Here is a 27,033-nt window from a genome sequence, read left to right as displayed (position 1 = left end):
AGAAAACACCAAGAGCCCACTCCATCCTGCATGTGTTTATTAACGCCCAGTCTGTTGATCTTCTAAGCCTAGACCACCACAGGACCCCCTTACCGTCCAACAAACGGATGCCGCTAAGCGAGAGGTCACTGGGAAACTGGAAGGGAACAGACCTCTTCAGAATGGGTGGAGTCAAACAGGAAAATGACAGGGGCCCAAACTTCTCCTTTAGCACAAAAGACAGGGAGAAGAAGAGTGACACTACAGGTGCGCTACACGTGGGTGTGTGAGCACGCACGCACACACAGACACACAAAGACACGCACACACACAGTTTGCTTATATGAGAATCAGACCACGTCGGCAAACTGGGGCAAACCGAGTAGCCAAGAGCGTGCTGGTGAGGTGTGCAAAACACTCTTGACAAGAGTGTGCAAAAAGCAGCTCTTAGAGCAGTAACATTAAAATCTTGAAATACAGAAGGATATGCATGACTCGATGCAATCTTGTCAGAGTAACAAAACTCCTTCAAGACAAAGACACCCTGAGATGCGAGGTGAAAAAAGAACAGATAGTTCTGTTCAAAAGGGAAAAGGAAAACAGAACTGCTCGACGTAGGGAGGAGCCAAAGTGGGTCAGGCAGGGCTGAGAACGGGCAGGGTCCAGTCACACCGGCAGGAGCAGGAACCGAGTGGGAACCGCGGGGCGGTGGCAGCAGGCTGCGGGGCAGAGCAGGCAAGAGCTACGCAAGGCCCAGAGCCGAAGAAGGACCAAGGAAAGCGAGGTTAGAATCAAGCCGAAAACAGGCTCAGGGCAAGGAAGAGAGAGCAAGAGGCAGAAGCAGAGCCATCGACAGAATTTGCAGGACCCAGTACAATTTCAAGACTGTGAAACAGAGCACCAGACCGAGCCCCGGATCCTGTGCAAGCAAACAGATTTTCCCTAAAAGCCTCCAAAAAGGACTGCAGCCCTGCCCCCCCAACCCCGACTCCAGCCCAGGGAGACCCACATCAGACTCTGGCCTCCTGACCCGTGAAAGAACACACACGTAGTGCTGTAAGACACCAACGTCTCTGAATGTGCTTCCACAAGGAGCAAACACACCCCCTAAGCTCCCTGCTAAAGAAGTGTTCCTGCTCCACCAAATGTGGGTCGACACTGGGCAGTAACTTTCTTTTTTAATGTTTGCCAGGTTGACATTTGATCGTGTGTGGATCATTCGTATCTCTTAAACTTCCTACTCACGCGCTTTTCTCATTTTTCTAGTTTATATTTTTTTCTTAGGTTAGCAAGAGCTCTTTTAATACTAAGATTATTAACACACCATACTTTGCAAATACTAGTTTAGCCTGCCATTTGCCACCTAAATTTGTTAACACGACATTGCAAGGCATAATAATTTTTATTTAGTCTACAAAGGAAAAAAAAAATTCCCTTTTTGTTTTAAAAGGACAATTAAACCTACACAACAGCCTGTGCTATTCATAGGATAAAAGCAAATGCCATTAAACCTAAGGAGTTTTAAAACTACAAGGATCTTTTTTACTTGTTCCAATAATACGAAAATTCGAGGTATTCAGTTTGCCATTATAGATGTGTCCCTAAATTCATCTTTTTTATTATTACTAGGGTTACTAAGTCTAAATATGTCATCTTGCCGGCTGCTATAGTAAAAAACAAAACAAAACAACATGAAGCTCACTTTAATAGGTTCAGGAGGATTAAGATACATTAGATTCCAAATTTCTTAGTAACCTCTGAAAAGCAATATATCTAAAATGACTACGGGAAGTTAGTCAAAATCAAACACTTCACATAAGGGAGGGGTAGGAGCTATTACAGCAGCAGCAGTGTCTGGATGTTTCCAGGACCCACATGGAGAGCCTCCCAGTATCCACCTCCAAGTCTCCAAGTAACTGCCACCAAACTCCCCTGTTTCTTAGTTAGGCCTAAGTATAAAATAAAGGCTCGCTCACCAATAAATATTAGATCCACATGTCCTAGAAAACACAAAAATCTGACCCAAGTAACCTGCTGAGCACATGACTAATCTTTCGGATGCACCAGAATCGTGGGGAAGGCAGAACGCTATCCCTGGAATGTCTGATGTAGCAGATGTGGGGTGGATCCCAAGAATCTGGACGTCAAGGCATTTCCAGGACAATGCTGACGTTGCTGGTTCACACAACACTTCAGGAACCCCTGACTCAGAACTCGGGCCATGGCCTGAACAGCTGAATTCTTTTCACAAATGAGCCAGTGAAGGAGTGAAAAGGCTGGGGGAATAAGGGGTAATATTCATTTTGGTAAAAATTTGTAAGTAAATGGTATGGAAGTGGCCTCAAAGAAGCAAAACCAAACTTTAGAAAGTCCTGGGCATTTGCTCTGTCCAAAGCCCTGCAGGAGCATACAGTGGTGACTTGATCCTCCCCACACTACTCCCCTCGGTGCTCCCCGCTGTCATCTGTAAGGCTGTGACTTGACCTAGGGGACAGGCGGGAACATGCTACAGAAACAGGGAGGAAGAGTAGGCCAAAGGATGAGAATGAGATACAGACAGTGATGGAGAGGTTGATATGCAAAGTGAACCAACCAGTTTCTTGAGAAGCACTATAAATATAAATATCATTTAAAAGCTATCTTACTCCCTTCATTCATCCCTATTCTTTTCTAAAAATGCCTTGCATACAAGAATAAAAAGTTCTAGAGGTGCTTGAGTGGCTCAGTCGATTAAGCGTCTGTCTTCGGCTCAGGTCATGATCCCAGGGTCCTGGGATGGAGCCCCACATTAGGCTCCTTGCTCAGCGGGGAGCAACCCTCTCCGTCTGCTCCTCTCCCCACTTGTGCTCTCTCTCTCCTCACTCACTCTCTCTCAAACAAACAAAAAATAAATAAATACAAAGAATAAAGAATTCTAGACTGGGAATACAAGTCCAATGTAATTCTTTTCTGTTTTTATATCCTGAACCATCTGTGATCTTTCATTCAATAGTGACTGAGGCCCATGAGATTTATTTTGTAGCCTTCCTAGGAACAGGCAGAATCCTACACCTCACAAATCACTGCAAAGATTAACAGATACCTGACAACACAAAATTGCATTAATAGTTCAAAAACTGACAAAGAAATGAACTACCAGGGAAGTAAGAAGAGGAAGACGTCATTCCTTGACCAGTTTGTTGGATTTAAAGTAAAATGATCTAATTGGGCACGTAACAAAACAAACATTTAAGAAACACAATTTTAGAATGATCATTTTTATCTGATACTATTTTATTTATATTCGTATAATACTGTTATATTTACATATTCTGTTGCCATTTTTCTTACTAAATGTTTCATCACTGATTTTGTTTGTTTGAGACGGAGAGAGCACAAGCAGGGGGAGCAGCAGGCAGGTGGAGAGAGAGAAGCAGACCCCTTGCGAGGCAGGGAGCCCAACACAGGCTCAATCCCAGAGCCCCGAGATCACGACCTGTGCTGAAGGTGGCCACTTAACCGACTGAGCCACCCAGGTGCTCCTCACCATTGATTTTTTTAAATGACAAGTTCTACGCTAGCCTTTCTAAAAATAAAATTCCCTTTTCCCTAATTTACTATTGCAAAGTGGAACAGTTTCAATATATACCTTGCTTACCTGACATTTAATAGTTTCTTGAGGAGTCTACCTATATTTCAGACCTTTTAAAATCTTAATTTTTGTCTTGAAGAGATTGTAACTAAAAACAAAATCTTGACTAATTTATTTAGAAATATGAATAAGTCTTCTTTAAAGAAAACTAAATTCAGTTGAATGGGAAGGAAATCTAGAAGGCACTACGATGACAAACTCTGAAGGGAACAATACTAAGAATTCATGACATGCTAACACAGACATTCCCTTAAATAACAACCCTAACACTAAATGCCCGTAGTTTGTGGCTAATACATTTTTGAAGTAAAACGCGTCTAAGAAATAGTAATAACCACAACCTTAAAATATTTAGAGTTAAGACAGACACACCCATATCCATCACTCATACTTCTTAAGCCAGCCAATACCAAAGACCATGGAAAACTAAACAGTAGAAGGTATAATTATTTAAACACATGAACACATATCACATGTTAAAAATCTAAATTAAACAGGCTGGTTTTGGTCTTTCTATTTATTTTTTTAAGTCAGAGTCAAAGGAAGGTATTTTAGGAGCAATAATAATGTTGTGAATATCACAGACTAAAAAGTGCTATTAAGTTTCAACTTTCTTGAAGAAAAATTAGTTTAACAGATGGAGAAACAAATTCTTTCATTTTTATTTTCAAGTAATCTTGATTAGTTGTGATCTAAGCGGAAAGAAAACAGGAAGCACTTTTTCTAGATATATGGTTCACAAATCAATTTCTTTTGTGTATGGTGGGAAGTAGTTACCTTATACTCACGAGAAAATATAGTTCTGATAGAGAGCAATAGTTTCTCCAGTTGTAGAATTTAAAGAAAGAACAATCAGCAATTAAAAATTATATCTATAAGACAAATTATTCATTTCCCCCCCTTCTGGTAACTTTAAAAAGATCTACAACTCAGAGAAAAAGGACAGATCAATAATTGATTAATTATAGGTGAGTGGGTTATTATCAGATTAAAAAGCTAGAGAATATATCATTATTATGACATTTTAAGAATTACTTAAAAATACTTGATCTAGCATTACAAAATTAGTGTGGAATTTTAAAATTAAGTAACTTTTAGGAACTATATTAAACAGTCATCTCAGTGAGAATGGATAATATAAGTAAATATTCATCTTAAATTATTTTAAAAAATAATGAATTAGGTTTCGGGTCAAGATGGCGGAGAAGTAGCAGCTGAGACTACTTCAGGTAGCGGGAGATCAGCTAGATAGCTTATCTAAAGATTGCAAACACCTGCAAATCCAACGGGAGATCGAAGAGAAGAACAGCGACTCTAGAAACAGAAAATCAGCCACTTTCTGAAACGTAGGACTGGCAGAGAAGTGAATCCAAAGCGACGGGAAGATAGACCGCGGGGGGAGGGGCCGGCTCCCGGCAAGCGGTGGAGCAGCGGAGCACAAAATCGGGACTTTTAAAAGTCTGTTCCGCTGAGGGACATCGCTCCAGAGGCTTGTTCTCAAACACAACACCTCTTTGACCAGGGAATGGAGACGGGGGGGGCATCTCACAGTGAAAAGGGGTGTGTGTGTGTGTGTGTGTGTGTGTGTGTGTGTGTGTGTGTTTTCTAATTTTATATCCCACCACAGAGTACGACGGGGGGGCATCTCACAGTGAAAAGGGGTGTGTGTGTGTGTGTGTGTGTGTGTGTGTGTGTGTGTGTGTGTGTTTTCTAATTTTATATCCCACCACAGAGTACCTCTAGAAAATATTGAGAATGAAAACAGGAACGCCTCCTCAAACAAGTTCTTTCACAGACAACATAACAGTAAGGTTTAAAACAAGAACAGACTGGACTTGAGTTTACAAAAAAACATACATTAGTTTGAAATTATTTATTTACTACACTGAAATGTAGCCAAACCCAAGTTTTTGAAGTAGGAGAACTGTTGTTACTCACTTATCTTTAATTTCAAAACGCTCATGAAGCCATCTTCTCATAAATGCTTGTTCTTCTGGGACATCTTTTTTGTCTATACGATCAATGTGAATATGAATTTTTGGACATTCTTTGCAAAGAAATTCTAACAAGAAACAAGAAAATTCATTTTTCGTTATTTTACAACTCATCTTTATATAAAACAACTGAAAATGAGGTAAAATATATTTTTAAAAGATGAAAAAGTAGATTAAGCTTAAAAAAGAAAAAAGTTAATATAAAAAAAGAAATATATACTGATGGTTTTAGGTTTCAAGCTGAAGTAGAAGAGTGCTATAATGTCCTAGTCTACCACAATTACCTGAAGTCATTCAGTTAAATCAAAAGTACCAAATGTTACTCTGCATACAAAACCTTCAAGTCCGTAGGTGGCCCAGGAATAGAAACTTGTCCCCAAATGCCAACCACCCTCAGGCTCACTAAGCACCTGCATGAGCGCACCAGGCCGCTGCGTCCAAGCGTATCACTCGTCACACACTGTCACTGCTGTTCCCACTAGACTGTGAGTCCCCGAAGGGCGGAGGTGAAGTCTGGCTGGTTCACTCTGCCAGAGCACTGGGAGCACGAGGCACTTAACCCCCTGAGTCCCTAGTGCCTCGGCCGGGTATGTCAGCCTGTGATGGAGTGTCACATACCCAGCACAGACGTGGGAAAGAGAGCTCCACTCCTCTAGGACTTGCTGTTGGTTTCTACTCACTGGTACCCCCAGCTCTCGTGCCTTTGCCATATTTTCACATATCCTACTTGGTTTAGGAACCAAATTCTTTCTGTGGAATAGCTATGAGCTTTTAAGTGACTACAGTTCCTAAGACACGCTAATTTGAACAAAGCAGGCAGTTCTTTCTCAGCCTGCGTCACATAAGCCATGAGGCCAGGATTTATTCCAAGACAAGAACTCTGAGCTGGGAAATTCCCCTTCTCATGGATGCCTTTCGGTGAAAAGCTGAGATCATGAACAGATTAAATTCCCTGGAGAACAAGGAGATGTTCCGAAGAGATTTCAAAGGAGACTATGTTCCCTAGGTGGGAATGCAAGGAGGCTTAGACCTGTTTTCTCGAGTTGAAATGTGTTCAAAGACAGGGTTCCAAGAAGTGGTGACTCACATGGTCTGCAGTTGAAAGAAGTTTCTGCTTCAACAGGCGTCTCGGGACTCCACAGACATCTCTTTTTCGCTAAGGATTCTCTACGATTGTTCTTAACCACCGGTGTCAAGCCTTAATAGCACGAGGCATCTCCGGCATCAAAACTGTCCTGTTATATACTTTCAGGAGTGAACTGGCTTTGATGATACAGGCACAAAAAGCACAGGGGGAAGACCTGACTCTGCAGAGTTTTTGTCCTTGCTTTCTCAAGTTCCGCTGTCATTTATGTAGTCGAAGGATCTCAGCGGCAGAGTCTCGCAGAGGTTCGGAGCACGGACAGGGAGCCAGGCAGGTTGGGTCCCGCTCCCTGGTCAGCCCCGGGCAGAGGGGCTCGCTGTCGGTGCCTGTCTCCCAGTCCGCAAGAAAGAGATGAGGGAGCAGCGCTGGTCTGATGGGGCCGCCGTGAGGAGTCTGGACGTCGAGCTCCGAGAGCAGCGCCAGCACACCGTACGCCCTACAAGTCGGCGATTCCAACTTTCTAGCTGCACATTACTTCTCATCTAGCCCTCTCATTTGTATTTCTGATCCATAAAAATGCAGAGCCTGATACCAAGTCCCCGACCTGCATCTAATTATCTATGTCCCCCGCTCAGCATCGCCGTCATTCAACAGTAGGCCAACCTGTAGTTAGCCCTGATGCCGCAGGGATGCGCACGGCCACAGGCTGGGGAGATAAAAGTGAGCAGCCTTGAACTCGTAATTGTGGTGCCCGGGAAGTGACAGCAGTGTCTCTCACGAGACATCAGCTGAGGAGGGAAGAGACACGGATACTGAGAAGGACTTCCAAATTCATACGGGAGTAAAATCTACATGGTACCCTGGTGTTTACAACCCAGTTTCGTCTACATTATTTCATTCGACCTGCAGGAGTCCGTGTAGGCAAGTGCTACTACCCTTGTCAGGCTTGGAGAGGACCAAGACCCAGCATGGACGGCTGTGGAGCCCCAACAGCCCAGTTCCTGGGGTGGGGACCCAAATGAAAACTAGGAGAGAATCATCAGAAAAACACTAAAAGACTTTCAGGAGACAAGAAAGGAGTGACATAAATGTTTTTTCCATATTTAATAAAGCTCGTGTCTCTATACTTGTAAAAACTACATTAGTTGGTGCTTATTTCATACCGCGTAAGCAACAATTTTCCCATACTATTCAGAAATATATGGAAAAAGTATTCTAATTAAGGTATAACTTTTTTCCTTTTTTTTAAAGATTTATTTTTTTAGGAGGGAGGGAGAACACGAGGCGGGGCTGGAAGGGGAGGGGGGAGGGAGAAGCAGGACCTGCCAACCAGGTGCTCCAAGGTATCATTTTTTTCCAGTTAGAACTTTCCCAGGGGAGCCCTAGTAGAGCCCTAGAGTACACATATGCTAGGGCAATAGGAGTCTTTCAAGTATTCATACCTGTCACAAGGACTAGTCTCTGGAGAAACTAAGTTACATTTGGTCTGTGCCTGGGGAGCCAGGCGAGGCAGAGACAGGAGAGAAAAGCAGAGCTCCGACAGCGGGAGCAGAGAATGTCCATGTGCTGCGCGGGGACAACCTCCACACACCGGGGCCTCACCTGGCTCCCACACTGCTGGCTCATAACCCGCCCCCTTTTCTTCTGGGGAAAAATGACCTAAATCCAGGAGCAGAAAACTAGGTAGATAAGCCAGTGTACAGTCACATCAATGGACATCATGTAGCATTTTTAAAACATTATAGAAGTGTATATACTGACAGATAAAGATGTTTATGACTAAAAGCAGGACATAAAGAAAACAATATATACAAATGACCTTATCTAAAAATATCCGAAGGCACATACTCCAACACAGTGACGTTATAAAAAGGAAGATTTTGAGGAAAATATTCAAATTGTTAACTGCATCTGGACAGGTTAGCCTGTGGAGTTTTCTTCCTTCTTCTTTTGGATTACCTGTAATTTTCCCCTCCCAGTAAGTTTTATTTTCATATAAGAAAATGTTAACAGGAAGAAGCAGCCTAGCACCATACTAAGTGGTTAAACAGAACATCAAATGTTATCTTAACTTCACAATTTATTGTGGTACACCTCCTACTGTAGAAAAGGATTTTAAGTAAGTCTATAATCAGACTGGCCTGTCTCTCCTCTGCCTAGTGAACACTGTCCAGGGAAGACAAAGACCCTCATGACAAGCCCAGATGAATCACAAAGCGCACAGCCAGATGGGCGCCGATCAGTATTCACCTTGTAACAAAGACACCAGGAAACGGGAAGCACCAGGGACACTACCTGCTGCCTAGCTCTCTAACACGAGGCCTCATTAAGGCCCAAACCCTAAGACTCGTGATCACAACAGTTCATTAACCCCGCAGGTTCTGCCCTCCCTTGCAGCCAATGCACACTAGCAGTCTAGAGCGAGCAGAGGCCTGCGCAGTCAGCAGTCGTCCCGGGTGACTCGGAGGGAACTGTAATACTCTTGGAGTATAATGCAACTCAGTACGCTTTGAGAAAGATTGGCCTGTGGCATACAAAAGCATAATCTAGCAACTATGGAAATAATGTTTTTTAACTGGGCTATCAAATATGAGTATTAAGTGATAGTATGTATGGAGATACTATTTAATACTAATCCCACGGAACCACCAAGTACTTATGATATTCTAACTTACGGAATTTTATACCTAACTCAACGTACATCATCAATTTAAAGTGCATCTTCATCTATTCTAATTTAAAGTTGAGCATAATAGCAATCAATTTATATAATAATGAGAGTGGGGATTTTCAAGCCACTCTCATTCATCACTCAAGTCCCAAACTCACAATTAAAATCAACATGTGACACGGAAAACCAGATGTCGCCTCTCATGTGCACAGGCACACTGGCAGCAGTGGCGACGTCCATGCCAGACCCTGCCAAGGGTGGCTTCTGCAGAGGCTGCACAGCCCTGCACCCTGAACAAAGTACAGACGTGACTCTTGTACTTGAATTTCACCCACGGGCCTGTTACCAAACCCGATACTGGGATTTTTGCCAATCTGATAGTAAAACATGGTATCTCACTAAAAATCTTAATTTGTATTTTTCTTACTATGAATGAGATGGAGCATTTTTTTCTGTGACCTACTACTGAGTTACTGATCATCTTTTTATCAATTTGTAGAAGCACTTTCTACGTCAAGAAAATTCGACTTTTTTTCTGTGATCTAAGTTGCAAATATTTTCCCAGTTTGTCTTCAGTCTTTTGATTTTACTCTGGTGTATTCTTCCTTGTGGAAATATTCACTCTTAACTGACTGAAATGACGGACTTATTTTTCACATGGCTTCGGGTGTGACAGTTAGAAAGGCCAACCTTCTCAAAAAGAGACAATTTGTAAGGAAAACACAAAGCCACTGGCACTAATGTGTATGCAGTAGAGGAAGCAGAGCAGTAGGAGGGTGCTGGGCTGGAATCGAGACAACACAGCTCTAACGTGGTTTCCTCCTCAAGGCTTCCCACCCACTGGGGGAAGGTAAACGATTACCATAGGCGGAGCGCTAACTTTGTGGCTTAAGCACTGAGTGCCACAGGACCGCTAACGCAAGAGAAAGCAAATGAGTGAGGGAAGAGGAATGTTGTGGTAACAGCCAAGTTGGGGGAGGGCACCAGAGGAGAGGGGTTTCACCCGGGCCTACCCACAGCCTTCCATTCCAGAAGGCAGTGGAGAGAAAGAGAGTGGACAGCTAGGATACAGAGTCCTCGGAGGGCAGGCTACCAAGGGTGGGAGTTGGCCTGTGAGCACTGCCAAAGCCAGGAGCTCCTTATGACCGCGACGGTGGCATAATGAAAGCAGTTTGCAAAGGTTCTCATAAACAATTATATCTGTTTCTCATAAACAATACTCAATAAATCTTTTTTTTTAAAAGATAAACTGGTGATAATATTGTTGAACTAAATGAATGTGTTTTCAAATGTAAAAATAGGTCAATGATTCCTTTGATGGTTAAAAAAAGAAAGAAAAGGGCGCCTGGGTGGCTCAGTGGGTTAAAGCCTCTGCCTTCGGCTCAGGTCATGGTCCCAGGGTCCTGGGATCGAGGCCCGCATCGGGCTCTCCGCTCAGTGGGGAGCCTGCTTCCTCCTCTCTCTCTCTGACTGAATAAATAAATAAAATCTTTAAAAAAAAAAAAGAAAGAAAATATTAATACATTGTCTTTTTGACGAGAAGGGAAGAATTTCTAGAGTTAAGAATATAGACTTAATTTTGCACATGTGATACACAAACACTTAAGGAAAGTGGTTACCTCTGGGCAGGGGAAGGTGGACGCAGGCAAAGGGGTATGTGGTGGAAAGCAAGCCATTTCACTATACACTTTATACAGTTGTGGTTTTTAAACTATCTGATGTAGGACATATTCATTTAAAGTGAAAAAAATTGGGGCGCCTGGGTGGCTCAGTGGGTTAAGCCTCTGCCTTCAGCTCAGGTCATGATCCCGGGGTCCTGGGATCGAGCCCCACATAGGGCTCTCCGCTCAGCGGGGAGCCTGCTTCCCTCCCTCTCTCTCTCTGTCTGCCTCTGCCTACTTGTGATCTCTGTCAAATAAATAAATAAAATCTTTAAAAAAAAAAAAAGTGAAAAAAATCTTCAGCTTCCTACATGACAACTGCTCTGTGTCAAAGGCAATTGTGAGAGCAATCAGTCTACTACTTCAGATTTGTATTTCCAGCCACTGTGACCGATTTCATCCCATTCACCTCCAATTAGTGCTTCATCCTTCGGTAGCTCTCTCCCAACTTCCTGCTCTGGGAAGCTACTCCCTAGGTCTTCGGGACATATTTTGGACATCAGTCATCAGGAGGTCCCACTGACACACACACTTGACAGGCCTGGTATTTCAACCTTCAACAGCCACCGATGTGACATAAAAAGCTCGGGTTCTCTCTCTCGATCACAACTCGAATGGACACTTCGGTAAGGCAATACTCCCCACTTCCTTGTTTGCTTAATCCTGTATTTAAATTTCTCTACCAGTCAAGGGTGTCTTTGGTTATATTTAATTAAAATATTCTGCCCACTTAAAATTCTATTTTTTCTTGTTATAGCTGACATATATATAGGCAATAGCTAAAAAGTCTTTAAAACCCAACACAGGTTAGGGTGTCTGGGTGGCTCTGTCAGTTAAGTGTCAAACTCTTGATCTCAACTCAGGTCTCAGTCACAAGGTCATGGGTTCAGGCCCTTTGCTGGGCTCCACGCTGGATATGGAGCCTACTTAAAAACCAAAACAAACAAACAAAAAACCAAAAACCCCACAAAAAACCCAGCACAGGTTTGAAAAAAGAAAGAGTCATATTTAACTATTTCTTTCTTGCCAAAGAGATACTAAATTTCACAAGCATTATATAAAAGTCCATATGAAGGTGAACGCTGACCATTAGTATATCTCCGTACTGCCAGGTTAGCACTCTCCTCCCCATTCCCTCTCTTTGATTTCTGTAGCCTTCCGTTCTTACGTGCCAACTCTGGGTAGAAGGAAACTGAGTTAACGATAATGGGGAAGTCTAAAGGACTACTATGGCAACCAGGAAAGACTTGTGAAATTCAAACTGTTATGGATTAATAAAGAAATACCTGGAAAACAGATCAAGCATACACTTAGAAAATACATCAAGTAAATGTTATGAAGTACATGTACCCATTAAAGAGACTAATTACACACTCGCCAATATATGACATAATTGAAAATACCAACTCACCGGCCATGGACGGTGCTTCTTTCCGCTGTCCTTTATCATCAATAGTCCCTTCAAAAGCCACTGTCACATCATAAATTGCATCTAAGTAATTCTTCATAGAATCAAAAGCAACATGAGTTGCCTTTATTCTTGGTGTCAGCACATGTTTTAATACTGCAAAGCCTAAAAGAGAGGTTGTGGCCATGAGTTAATTACAAAACATCTCAGCAGAATATAATATCCAGACTGTCTTTAAATTTCCAGGAATAGACCAAAATATATTAAATATATTAAAGCCATATCTCATATACATGGACAGGGCTTGAGGTTTAGAAAGCACTCTTAAGACTTGATGTATTTAAATCAACATTCATTTACTACATATTTATTAGACATCTACAGGTACGAGACACTGGGGAAAGCTGTCAGAACGCTGGCCCTCAGGAAGCTTCTGACCTATCAGAAACCCTTCAATCTGCTAACCCCGGGCATGGGCGGGTACTACCAACCTTACCTCTGGCCACAGAATCAAGGCTGCATCATCCTGCCCATGGTCACTGCAGATTCAGGAGTACGATTTGTAATTCTGACTCCTAGTCCACGATTTAATTTTATTTCTATTCAAATAGGGACGCAGGAGGGAGGCAGCACCTGAATGACCCCTGCTGCGTCGAGTGCCCAAGGGAAGAGCTGCTGTGGTCTAGTTCATGTGGCACACTGGGCTTGATGCTTAGAACACTGTTGTTGTTGTTCTAAAATTAAACTGAGATACCATTTACATGCCATAAAATTCATCATTCCAAACTGCGATTCAGTGGTTCTTAGTAGCTTCACAAAGCTGAGCCACCATCACCACCATCAAATTCCAGACCATATCTGTCCCTCCAATCACATCCATTGAGTGTCCCACTACTGTTAAGACTTTGCTCTACCCTTCATACTCCCCACGGCCTCTCTTTCTCTTGATTAGAATATTTACTGACCGTGTAACAGAACAGAGTAGCTTTCTGAAGTGACATGAAAATAGACTAGACAAAAGTTGATTTGGATCTTCTCCTGCCTCTCTCCAGGGAAAATCAACTGCATAAGGAAGAATAGCTATAGTATGTTGGGACCCTCCTGCAGAAGAATTTTTAAAATGCAAAGCGGTGTGGGAAAGAAGAAGATTCCCACAACCACATATCTGACTGAAGTCCCCAGGGCAGAAGCAGCTTAATTTACTCAAAAACTTATAACAAAAGGCTGAATAGTATACAAGGCTGGGAAACATTCATTTGTCGATTAAATTAGTTAATACATCCTTCTTTGCTTTTGGAGCTCACCCAATTTTATTAAGTCCAAAGCTCCACAGAATCACTCTGTGGTATTCAGTAAGAATACTTACTAGAATTCATTAAGTTAGCGAGAAGACAGGAAGACAAAGTAGTATTTAAAAAAATTATACTGAAAGTCAGAAAAATCAGTTTTGTGACAGATGAATAAGAAATGCCCATCATTAATATGTAAGAAAAGCTAAGAAAAAAAAAATCTTCTCACTGAGGAATGCACCAGGAGCAGCTCGAGTGCCCCAGACACATTTTCTAGATCCAACCCACATTCTGCAGCTTCCACCTTTTATCTTCCAGCTCTTGAAAGAGAACAGCCAAAGAGGAAGAAGAAAAACAAGGAGACTGGGCTGACATAGAGGCCCTGAGTAGAAAACATCTCAAGAAGGAACTAGTCAACGAAAGACCCGGAAAGATCCAGAACTGAGAAGTGGCCCCCTGGCCAAACAAAGGTCACCTGTTACCTGGACGAGTACTTTCTGAGGAGTGGTAGGAACGGAAGCTTACAGAAGAGGTGAAGTGAGGTGAGAAAACACCAAGAGCCCACTCCATCCTGCATGTGTTTATTAACGCCCAGTCTGTTGATCTTCTAAGCCTAGACCACCACAGGACCCCCTTACCGTCCAACAAACGGATGCCGCTAAGCGAGAGGTCACTGGGAAACTGGAAGGGAACAGACCTCTTCAGAATGGGTGGAGTCAAACAGGAAAATGACAGGGGCCCAAACTTCTCCTTTAGCACAAAAGACAGGGAGAAGAAGAGTGACACTACAGGTGCGCTACACGTGGGTGTGTGAGCACGCACGCACACACAGACACACAAAGACACGCACACACACAGTTTGCTTATATGAGAATCAGACCACGTCGGCAAACTGGGGCAAACCGAGTAGCCAAGAGCGTGCTGGTGAGGTGTGCAAAACACTCTTGACAAGAGTGTGCAAAAAGCAGCTCTTAGAGCAGTAACATTAAAATCTTGAAATACAGAAGGATATGCATGACTCGATGCAATCTTGTCAGAGTAACAAAACTCCTTCAAGACAAAGACACCCTGAGATGCGAGGTGAAAAAAGAACAGATAGTTCTGTTCAAAAGGGAAAAGGAAAACAGAACTGCTCGACGTAGGGAGGAGCCAAAGTGGGTCAGGCAGGGCTGAGAACGGGCAGGGTCCAGTCACACCGGCAGGAGCAGGAACCGAGTGGGAACCGCGGGGCGGTGGCAGCAGGCTGCGGGGCAGAGCAGGCAAGAGCTACGCAAGGCCCAGAGCCGAAGAAGGACCAAGGAAAGCGAGGTTAGAATCAAGCCGAAAACAGGCTCAGGGCAAGGAAGAGAGAGCAAGAGGCAGAAGCAGAGCCATCGACAGAATTTGCAGGACCCAGTACAATTTCAAGACTGTGAAACAGAGCACCAGACCGAGCCCCGGATCCTGTGCAAGCAAACAGATTTTCCCTAAAAGCCTCCAAAAAGGACTGCAGCCCTGCCCCCCCAACCCCGACTCCAGCCCAGGGAGACCCACATCAGACTCTGGCCTCCTGACCCGTGAAAGAACACACACGTAGTGCTGTAAGACACCAACGTCTCTGAATGTGCTTCCACAAGGAGCAAACACACCCCCTAAGCTCCCTGCTAAAGAAGTGTTCCTGCTCCACCAAATGTGGGTCGACACTGGGCAGTAACTTTCTTTTTTAATGTTTGCCAGGTTGACATTTGATCGTGTGTGGATCATTCGTATCTCTTAAACTTCCTACTCACGCGCTTTTCTCATTTTTCTAGTTTATATTTTTTTCTTAGGTTAGCAAGAGCTCTTTTAATACTAAGATTATTAACACACCATACTTTGCAAATACTAGTTTAGCCTGCCATTTGCCACCTAAATTTGTTAACACGACATTGCAAGGCATAATAATTTTTATTTAGTCTACAAAGGAAAAAAAAAATTCCCTTTTTGTTTTAAAAGGACAATTAAACCTACACAACAGCCTGTGCTATTCATAGGATAAAAGCAAATGCCATTAAACCTAAGGAGTTTTAAAACTACAAGGATCTTTTTTACTTGTTCCAATAATACGAAAATTCGAGGTATTCAGTTTGCCATTATAGATGTGTCCCTAAATTCATCTTTTTTATTATTACTAGGGTTACTAAGTCTAAATATGTCATCTTGCCGGCTGCTATAGTAAAAAACAAAACAAAACAACATGAAGCTCACTTTAATAGGTTCAGGAGGATTAAGATACATTAGATTCCAAATTTCTTAGTAACCTCTGAAAAGCAATATATCTAAAATGACTACGGGAAGTTAGTCAAAATCAAACACTTCACATAAGGGAGGGGTAGGAGCTATTACAGCAGCAGCAGTGTCTGGATGTTTCCAGGACCCACATGGAGAGCCTCCCAGTATCCACCTCCAAGTCTCCAAGTAACTGCCACCAAACTCCCCTGTTTCTTAGTTAGGCCTAAGTATAAAATAAAGGCTCGCTCACCAATAAATATTAGATCCACATGTCCTAGAAAACACAAAAATCTGACCCAAGTAACCTGCTGAGCACATGACTAATCTTTCGGATGCACCAGAATCGTGGGGAAGGCAGAACGCTATCCCTGGAATGTCTGATGTAGCAGATGTGGGGTGGATCCCAAGAATCTGGACGTCAAGGCATTTCCAGGACAATGCTGACGTTGCTGGTTCACACAACACTTCAGGAACCCCTGACTCAGAACTCGGGCCATGGCCTGAACAGCTGAATTCTTTTCACAAATGAGCCAGTGAAGGAGTGAAAAGGCTGGGGGAATAAGGGGTAATATTCATTTTGGTAAAAATTTGTAAGTAAATGGTATGGAAGTGGCCTCAAAGAAGCAAAACCAAACTTTAGAAAGTCCTGGGCATTTGCTCTGTCCAAAGCCCTGCAGGAGCATACAGTGGTGACTTGATCCTCCCCACACTACTCCCCTCGGTGCTCCCCGCTGTCATCTGTAAGGCTGTGACTTGACCTAGGGGACAGGCGGGAACATGCTACAGAAACAGGGAGGAAGAGTAGGCCAAAGGATGAGAATGAGATACAGACAGTGATGGAGAGGTTGATATGCAAAGTGAACCAACCAGTTTCTTGAGAAGCACTATAAATATAAATATCATTTAAAAGCTATCTTACTCCCTTCATTCATCCCTATTCTTTTCTAAAAATGCCTTGCATACAAGAATAAAAAGTTCTAGAGGTGCTTGAGTGGCTCAGTCGATTAAGCGTCTGTCTTCGGCTCAGGTCATGATCCCAGGGTCCTGGGATGGAGCCCCACATTAGGCTCCTTGCTCAGCGGGGAGCAACCCTCTCCGTCTGCTCCTCTCCCCACTTGTGCTCTCTCTCTCCTCACTCACTCTCTCTCAAACAAACAAAAAATAAATAAATACAAAGAATAAAGAATTCTAGACTGGGAATACAAGTCCAATGTAATTCTTTTCTGTTTTTATATCCTGAACCATCTGTGATCTTTCATTCAATAGTGACTGAGGCCCATGAGATTTATTTTGTAGCCTTCCTAGGAACAGGCAGAATCCTACACCTCACAAATCACTGCAAAGATTAACAGATACCTGACAACACAAAATTGCATTAATAGTTCAAAAACTGACAAAGAAATGAACTACCAGGGAAGTAAGAAGAGGAAGACGTCATTCCTTGACCAGTTTGTTGGATTTAAAGTAAAATGATCTAATTGGGCACGTAACAAAACAAACATTTAAGAAACACAATTTTAGAATGATCATTTTTATCTGATACTATTTTATTTATATTCGTATAATACTGTTATATTTACATATTCTGTTGCCATTTTTCTTACTAAATGTTTCATCACTGATTTTGTTTGTTTGAGACGGAGAGAGCACAAGCAGGGGGAGCAGCAGGCAGGTGGAGAGAGAGAAGCAGACCCCTTGCGAGGCAGGGAGCCCAACACAGGCTCAATCCCAGAGCCCCGAGATCACGACCTGTGCTGAAGGTGGCCACTTAACCGACTGAGCCACCCAGGTGCTCCTCACCATTGATTTTTTTAAATGACAAGTTCTACGCTAGCCTTTCTAAAAATAAAATTCCCTTTTCCCTAATTTACTATTGCAAAGTGGAACAGTTTCAATATATACCTTGCTTACCTGACATTTAATAGTTTCTTGAGGAGTCTACCTATATTTCAGACCTTTTAAAATCTTAATTTTTGTCTTGAAGAGATTGTAACTAAAAACAAAATCTTGACTAATTTATTTAGAAATATGAATAAGTCTTCTTTAAAGAAAACTAAATTCAGTTGAATGGGAAGGAAATCTAGAAGGCACTACGATGACAAACTCTGAAGGGAACAATACTAAGAATTCATGACATGCTAACACAGACATTCCCTTAAATAACAACCCTAACACTAAATGCCCGTAGTTTGTGGCTAATACATTTTTGAAGTAAAACGCGTCTAAGAAATAGTAATAACCACAACCTTAAAATATTTAGAGTTAAGACAGACACACCCATATCCATCACTCATACTTCTTAAGCCAGCCAATACCAAAGACCATGGAAAACTAAACAGTAGAAGGTATAATTATTTAAACACATGAACACATATCACATGTTAAAAATCTAAATTAAACAGGCTGGTTTTGGTCTTTCTATTTATTTTTTTAAGTCAGAGTCAAAGGAAGGTATTTTAGGAGCAATAATAATGTTGTGAATATCACAGACTAAAAAGTGCTATTAAGTTTCAACTTTCTTGAAGAAAAATTAGTTTAACAGATGGAGAAACAAATTCTTTCATTTTTATTTTCAAGTAATCTTGATTAGTTGTGATCTAAGCGGAAAGAAAACAGGAAGCACTTTTTCTAGATATATGGTTCACAAATCAATTTCTTTTGTGTATGGTGGGAAGTAGTTACCTTATACTCACGAGAAAATATAGTTCTGATAGAGAGCAATAGTTTCTCCAGTTGTAGAATTTAAAGAAAGAACAATCAGCAATTAAAAATTATATCTATAAGACAAATTATTCATTTCCCCCCCTTCTGGTAACTTTAAAAAGATCTACAACTCAGAGAAAAAGGACAGATCAATAATTGATTAATTATAGGTGAGTGGGTTATTATCAGATTAAAAAGCTAGAGAATATATCATTATTATGACATTTTAAGAATTACTTAAAAATACTTGATCTAGCATTACAAAATTAGTGTGGAATTTTAAAATTAAGTAACTTTTAGGAACTATATTAAACAGTCATCTCAGTGAGAATGGATAATATAAGTAAATATTCATCTTAAATTATTTTAAAAAATAATGAATTAGGTTTCGGGTCAAGATGGCGGAGAAGTAGCAGCTGAGACTACTTCAGGTAGCGGGAGATCAGCTAGATAGCTTATCTAAAGATTGCAAACACCTGCAAATCCAACGGGAGATCGAAGAGAAGAACAGCGACTCTAGAAACAGAAAATCAGCCACTTTCTGAAACGTAGGACTGGCAGAGAAGTGAATCCAAAGCGACGGGAAGATAGACCGCGGGGGGAGGGGCCGGCTCCCGGCAAGCGGTGGAGCAGCGGAGCACAAAATCGGGACTTTTAAAAGTCTGTTCCGCTGAGGGACATCGCTCCAGAGGCTTAACCGGGGTGAAGCCCACGCAGGGTCAGCGTGGCCTCAGGGCCCGCAGGGTCACAGAAGGATCGGGGGCGTCTGAGTGTCGCAGAGCTTACAGGTATTAGAACGGGGAAGCCGGCTACAGAGACAGAGCCGAGGAGTGACTCTCAGCTCGGGGTTACCTTGAACCGGTCGCAGGCTCGGTCAGCTCGGAGCGCGGCCGGAGGCAGGGTGACGGGAGTCATTGGGCGCTGTTCTCTGAGGGCGCACTGAGGAGTGGGGCCCCGGGCTCTCGGCTCCTCCGGGCCGGAAACCGGGAGGCCGCCGTCTTCATTCCCGCCCTCCGGAACTCTACGGAAAGCGCTCAGGGAACAAAAGCTCCCGAAAGCAAACCCGAGCGGATTACTCAGCCCGGCCCCTGGTAAGGACGGTGCAACTCCGCCCGGGGCAAAGACGCTTGAGAATCACTACAACAGGCCCCTCCCCCAGAAGAGCAACAAGAAGCCCAGCCAGGACCAAGTTCACCTACCAAGGAGTGCGGTTTCAATACCAAGGAGAGCAGCGGAATTCCAGAGGAGGAGAAAGCAAAGCACGGAACTCATGGCTTTCTCCCCATGATTCTTTAGCCTTGCAGTTAATTTTTTTTTTCTTTTTCAATTTTTTTTTCTTCTTCTGCTAAATTTTTTTAACTTTTACCCTTTTCTTTTTTAACGTTTTTTAACTAGTTTATCTAATATATATATATAATTTTTCCTTTTTATATTTTTTCTTTATTGGTTTTCTTTTTTTAATTGTTTCTTTTCTTTCTTTCTTTTTTTTTTTTCTTTCTGAACCTCTTTTTATCCCCTTTCTCCCCCCTCACGATTTGGGATCTCTTCTGATTTGGCTAAAGCATATTTTCCTGGGGTTGTTGCCACCCTTTTAGTATTTTACTTGCTCCTTCATCTACTCTTATCTGGACAAAATGACAAGGCGGAAAAACTCACCACAAAAAAAAAGAACAAGAGGCAGTACCAAAGGCTAGGGACCTAATCAATTCAGACATTGGTAATATGTCAGATCTAGAGTTCAGAATGACGATTCTCAAGGTTCTAGCCGGGCTCGAAAAAGGCATGGAAGATATTAGAGAAACCCTCTCGGGAGATATAAAAGCCCTTTCTGGAGAAATAAAAGAACTAAAATCTAACCAAGTTGAAATCAAAAAAGCTATTAATGAGGTGCAATCAAAAATGGAGGCTCTCACTGCTAGGATAAATGAGGCAGAAGAAAGAATTAGTGATATAGAAGACCAAATGACAGAGAATAAAGAAGCTGAGCAAAAGAGGGACAAACAGCTACTGGACCACGAGGGGAGAATTCGAGAGATAAGTGACACCGTAAGACGAAACAACATTAGAATAATTGGGATTCCAGAAGAAGAGGAAACAGAGAGGGGAGCAGAAGGTATATTGGAGAGAATTATTGGAGAGAATTTCCCCAATATGGCAAAGGGAACAAGCATCAAAATCCAGGAGGTTCAGAGAACCCCCCTCAAAATCAATAAGAATAGGTCCACACCCCGTCACCTAATAGTAAAATTTACAAGTCTTAGTGACGAAGAGAAGATCCGAAAGCAGCCCGGGAAAAGAAGTCTGTAACGTACAATGGTAAAAATATTAGATTGGCATCAGACTTATCCACAGAGACCTGGCAGGCCAGAAAGAGCTGGCATGATATATTCAGAGTACTAAACGAGAAAAACATGCAGCCAAGAATACTATATCCAGCTAGGCTATCATTGAAAATAGAAGGAGAGATTAAAAGCTTCCAGGACAAACAAAAACTGAAAGAATTTGCAAATACCAAACCAGCTCTACAGGAAATATTGAAAGGGGTCCTCTAAGCAAAGAGACACCCTAAAAGTAGTAGATCAGAAAGAAACAGAGACAATATACAATAACAGTCACCTTACAGGCAATACAATGGCACTAAATTCATATCTCTCAATACTTACCCTGAATGTTAATGGGCTAAATACCCCAATCAAAAGACAAAGGGTATCAGAATGGATAAAAAAACAAAACCCATCTATATGTTGCCTACAAGAAACGCATCTTAAACCTGAAGACACCTCCAGATTTAAAGTGAGGGGGTGGAAAAGAATTTACCATGCTAATGGACATCAGAAGAAAGCAGGAGTGGCAATCCTTATATCAGATCAATTAGATTTTAAGCCAAAGACTATAATAAGAGATGAGGAAGGACACTATATCATACTCAAAAGAACTGTCCAACAAGAAGATCTAACAATTTTAAATATCTATGCCCCTAACGTGGGAGCAGCCAACTATATAAACCAATTAATAACAAAATCAAAGAAACACATCGACAATAATACAATAATAGTAGGGGACTTTAACACTCCCCTCACTGAAATGGACAGATCATCCAAGCAAAAGATCAACAAGGAAATCAAGGCTTTAAATGACACACTGGACCAGATGGACATCACAGATATATTCAGAACATTTCATCCCAAAGCAACAGAATACACATTCTTCTCTAGTGCACATGGAACATTCTCCAGAATAGATCACATTCTCGGTCCTAAATCAGGTCTCAACCGTTATCAAAAGATTGAAATCATTCCCTGCATATTTTCAGACCACAATGCTCTGAAGCTAGAACTCAATCACAAGAGGAAATTTGGAAAGAACCCAAAGGCATGGAGACTAAACAGCATCCCTCTAAAGAATGAATGGGTCAACCAGGAAATTAAAGAAGAATTGAAAAAATTCATGGAAACAAATGATAATGAAAACACAACGGTTCAGAATCTGTGGGACAAAACAAAGGCAGTTTGAGAGGAAAATATATAGCGGTACAAGCCTTTCTCAAGAAACAAGAAAGGTCTCAGGTATACAACCTAACCCTACACCTAAAAGAGCTGGAGAAAGAACAAGAAAGAAAGCCTAAACCCAGCAGGAGAAGAGAAATCATAAAGATCAGAGCAGAAATCAATGAAATAGAAACCAAAAAAACAATAGAACAAATCAACGAAACTAGGAGCTGGTTCTTTGAAAGAATTAATAAGATCGATAAACCCCTGGCCAGACTTATCAAAAAGAAAAGAGAAAGGACCCAAATAAATAAAATCATGAATGAAAGAGGAGAGATCAGAACGAACACCAAAGAAATACAGACAATTATAAGAATATACTATGAGCAACTCTACGCCAACAAATTTGACCATCTGGAAGAAATGGATGCATTCCTAGAGACATATAAACTACCACAACTGAACCAGGAAGAAATAGAAAGCCTGAACAGACCCATAACCAGTAAGGAGATTGAAACAGTCATGAAAAATCTCAAAACAAACAAAAGCCCAGGGCCAGACGGCTTCCCGGGGGAATTCTACCAAACATTTAAAGAAGAACTAATTCCTATTCTCCTGAAACTGTTCCAAAAAATAGAAATGGAAGGAAAACTTCCAAACTCATTTTATGAGGCCAGCATCACCTTGATCCCAAAACCAGACAAGGATCCCATCAAATAAGAGAACTACAGACCAATATCCTTGATGAACACAGATGCAAAAATTCTCGCCAAAATACTAGCCAATAGGATTCAACAGTACATTAAAAGGATTATTCACCACGACCAAGTGGGATTTATTCCAGGGCTGCAAGGTTGGTTCAACATCCGCAAATCAATCAATGTGATACAACACATTAATAAAAGAAGAACAAGAACCATATGATACGCTCCATAGATGCTGAAAAAGCATTTGACAAAGTACAGCATCCCTTCCTGATCAAAACTCTTCAAAGTGTAGGGATAGAGGGCACATACCTCAATATTATCAAAGCCATCTATGAAAAACCCACCGCAAATATCATTCTCAATGGAGAAAAACTGAAAGCTTTTCCACTCAGGTCAGGAACACGGCAGGGATGTCCGTTATCACCACTGCTATTCAACATAGTACTAGAAGTCCTAGCCTCAGCAATCAGACAACAAAAGGAAATTAAAGGCATCCAAATCGGCAAAGAAGAAGTCAAACTATCACTCTTCGCAGATGATATGATACTATATGTGGAAAACCCAGAAGACTCCACTCCAAAACTGCTAGAACTTGTACAGGAATTCAGTAAAATGTCAGGATATAAAATCAATGCACAGAAATCAGTTGCATTTCTCTACACCAACAAGACAGAAGAAAGAGAAATTAAGGAGTCCATCCCATTTACAATTGCATCCAAAACTATAAGATACCTAGGAATAAACCTAACCAAAGAGACTAAGAATCTATACACAGAAAACTATAAAGTACTCATGAAAGAAATTGAGGAAGACACACAGAAATGGAAAAATGTTCCATGCTCCTGGACTGGAAGAATAAATACTGTGAAAATGTCTATGCTACCTAAAGCAATCTACACATTTAATGCAATTCCTATCAAAGTACCATCCATTTTTTTCAAAGAAATGGAACAAATAATCCTAAAATTTATATGGAACCAGAAAAGACCTCGAATAGCCAAAGCAATATTGAAAAAGAAAGCCAAAGTTGGTGGCATCACAATTCCGGACTTCAAGCTCTATTACAAAGCTGTCATCATCAAGACAGCATGGTACTGGCACAAAAACAGACACATAGATCAATGGAACAGAATAGAGAGCCCAGAAATAGACCCTCAACTCTATGGTCAACTCATCTTCGACAAAGCAGGAAAGAATGTCCAATGGAAAAAAGACAGCCTCTTCAACAAATGGTGTTGGGAAAATTGGACAGCCACATGCAGAAAAATGAAATTGGATCATTTCCTTACACCACACACGAAAATAGACTCAAAATGGATGAAGGACCTCAATGTGAGAAAGGAATCCATCAAAATCCTTGAGGAGAACACAGGCAGCAACCTCTTCGACCTCAGCCGCAGCAACTTCTTCCTAGGAACATCGCCAAAGGCAAGGGAAGCAAGGGCAAAAATGAACTATTGGGATTTTATCAAGATCAAAAGCTTTTGCACAGCAAAGGAAACAGTTAACAAAACCAAAAGACAACTGACAGAATGGGAGAAGATATTTGCAAACGACATATCAGATAAAGGGCTAGTGTCCAAAATCTATAAAGAACTTAGAAAACTCAACACCCAAAGAACAAATAATCCAATCAAGAAATGGGCAGAGGACATGAACAGACATTTCTGCAAAGAAGACATCCAGATGGCCAACAGACACATGAAAAAGTGCTCCACATCACTCGGCATCAGGGAAATACAAATCAAAACCACAACGAGATATCACCTCACACCAGTCAGAATGGCTAAAATTAACAAGTCAGGAAATGACAGATGCTGGCGAGGATGCGGAGAAAGGGGAACCCTCCTACACTGTTGGTGGGAATGCAAGCTGGTGCAACCACTCTGGAAAACAGCATGGAGGTTCCTCAAAATGTTGAAAATAGAACTACCCTATGACCCAGCAATTGCACTGCTGGGTATTTACCCTAAAGATACAAATGTAGTGATGTGAAGGGACATGTGCACCCAAATGTTTATAGCAGCAATGTCTACGATAGCCAAACTATGGAAAGAACCTAGATGTCCATCAACAGACGAATGGATAAAGAAGATGTGGTATATATACACAATGGAATACTATGTAGCCATCAAAAGAAATGAAATCTTGCCATTTGCGATGACGTGGATGGAACTAGAGGGTATCATGCTTAGCGAAATAAGTCAGTTGGAGAAAGACAACTATCATATGATCTCCCTGAGATGAGGGAGAGGAGATGCAACATGGGGGGTTAAGGGGGTAGGAGAAGAGTAAATGAAACAAGATGGGATTGGGAGGGAGACACACCATAGGTGACTCTTAATCTCACAAAACAAACTGAGGGTTGATGGGGGGAGGGGGGTTGGGCGGGGTGGGATTATGGACATTGAGGAGGGTATGTGCTACAGTGAGTGCTGTGAAGTGTGTAAACCTGGCGATTCACAGACCTGTACCCCTGGGGATAAAAATATATTATATGTTTATAAAAAATAAAATTAAAAAAAAAAAGAAAAAAAATAATGAATTAAGAAATACTAGTATTAAATATAGTAACATATAGGAAGATAATATAAGACCCTGTTATGGACTCATGTGTCCCCTCCATCCTCCGCCCCCCAAATTCATTTTGAAGCCCTAACCCCTAAGTGACTGCATTTGGAGATGGGGTCCTCAGGAAATAAATAAGATTATCTGAAGTCTTTCTCTGACTTACTTCACCTAGCATTATAATTCGCAAGATCCACCCACATCTTACAAATTGCAAAATTTCATTCTTTTTATGGCTTAGTAATATTCTATTGTATATAGAGACCACATCTTTATCTATTCACCAGTTGATGGACATTTGGTTCTTTCCACAATCTGGCTATTGTTGACAATGCTGCCGTAAACACTGGGGTGCATCTGTCCCTTTGAATTAGCATTTTTGTACTCGTTAGGTAAATACCCAGTAGTGCAACTGCTGGATCGTGGGGTAACTCTATTTTTAACTTTTTGAGGAAACTCCATACTGTTTTCCAGAGTGGCTGTACCACTCTGCATTCCCATAAACAGAGCATGCAGGTTCCTCTTTCTCTACATCCTCACCAACACCTGTTGTTTCTTGTGTTTTGATTTTAGTCACTCTGACAGGTGTGAGGTGATATCTCACTGTAGTTTTGATTTGTTTTTCCTTAATGGTGAGTGATGTTAAGCATCACTGGCCTTTGGGCCAATCAAGTGAAGCTCTCTTCTGGGCAGCTACACCTACAGGTCTAGAGTCAAACAGATGTGGGTGGAAGAAAGCTTTTTTGAGCCATCAGCAATCAAATAAACGGTGGCTAAAGCTATGGATCTGGATGAAGGCCACAAGAAAAAACATGAAAATGAAATGAATGAAGGAGCAAAGTCAGACAATAGAAACAGCATATGAAACAGGAGAGAATGAAGCAGACGAGGAGGCTAGAAAGGAGACTGACCAGGAACACCAGAGAGGGAGGGGGAATGGAGACAAGCCCTACAGAAGTCTAGGGAAAGAATTCCAATAACGGAATTATCAAGAATTTTGTATCAGATCCCAGTGAATTAATTAAAATTAACAAAAATAAAAATTCATTTCCCCTGATGCACTACCACATGTGGGTAGGAGCTGCCATGTTGGTCAGAGCAGACTGAGACACTGCTATTGCTGCAACAAGTTCTCCTAGACAGCCCACACAGACCTCAAGGCATGGGCTCAGTAAGTGCTTAGGGATCAATGTACGGAGATCATATACTAATTCACAGCCAATCATTAAAGGCAACTTTGAGAACACAGCACAGCCACTGTTTTCTGTTTATATTCCAAATTAGTGAAACTGAATAGGTTATAGGTATATTAGTTATCCAACTTTCTAAAACACAGATACTAAGAACATTCCTGTTATTGGGGACATTTGTAACTTCTAAGTACTGTGAACCAACTTTGCATCACATTTTCCAGTAGGAACTTGACATACTTCTAATGTAATTCATCCACAAAGGCAGTCATAGATATACCTCTGAGGTACTACGTCCCAAGAGATGAGGAGACAAGCTGAGTCCATGAGGCAACTCGCACCCACATAGCTGACGGACGTCAGAGTTGGGACTCTAGCCCAGGTATGTCAGCCCACAGAACGGAGACTCT

The 27,033-nt window shown here is 41.7% G+C and overlaps 1 protein-coding gene across 1 annotated transcript in view; it reads right to left on the bottom strand.

The window, feature by feature from the left end:
- Positions 1-27,033, bottom strand: part of LOC111144580 (1-acylglycerol-3-phosphate O-acyltransferase 5) — a 73,835-nt gene that overhangs the window by 13,592 nt on the left and 33,210 nt on the right. The window contains exons 6-7 of the mRNA XM_022498942.1: positions 12,432-12,593; positions 5,549-5,672 (exon numbers count right to left, since the gene is read on the bottom strand). Coding sequence (XP_022354650.1) covers positions 5,549-5,672; positions 12,432-12,593 — 286 coding nt within the window. The remainder of the gene's footprint in view (positions 1-5,548; positions 5,673-12,431; positions 12,594-27,033) is intronic.

Source organism: Enhydra lutris, unplaced genomic scaffold (assembly GCF_002288905.1).
Source record: "Enhydra lutris kenyoni isolate GAN:26980312 unplaced genomic scaffold, ASM228890v2 scaffoldscaffold11, whole genome shotgun sequence".
NCBI classification, from domain to species: Eukaryota; Metazoa; Chordata; class Mammalia; order Carnivora; family Mustelidae; genus Enhydra; species Enhydra lutris.
Note: the sequence above shows the minus strand (reverse complement) of the source record. Positions and strands in the feature narration are given on the sequence as shown.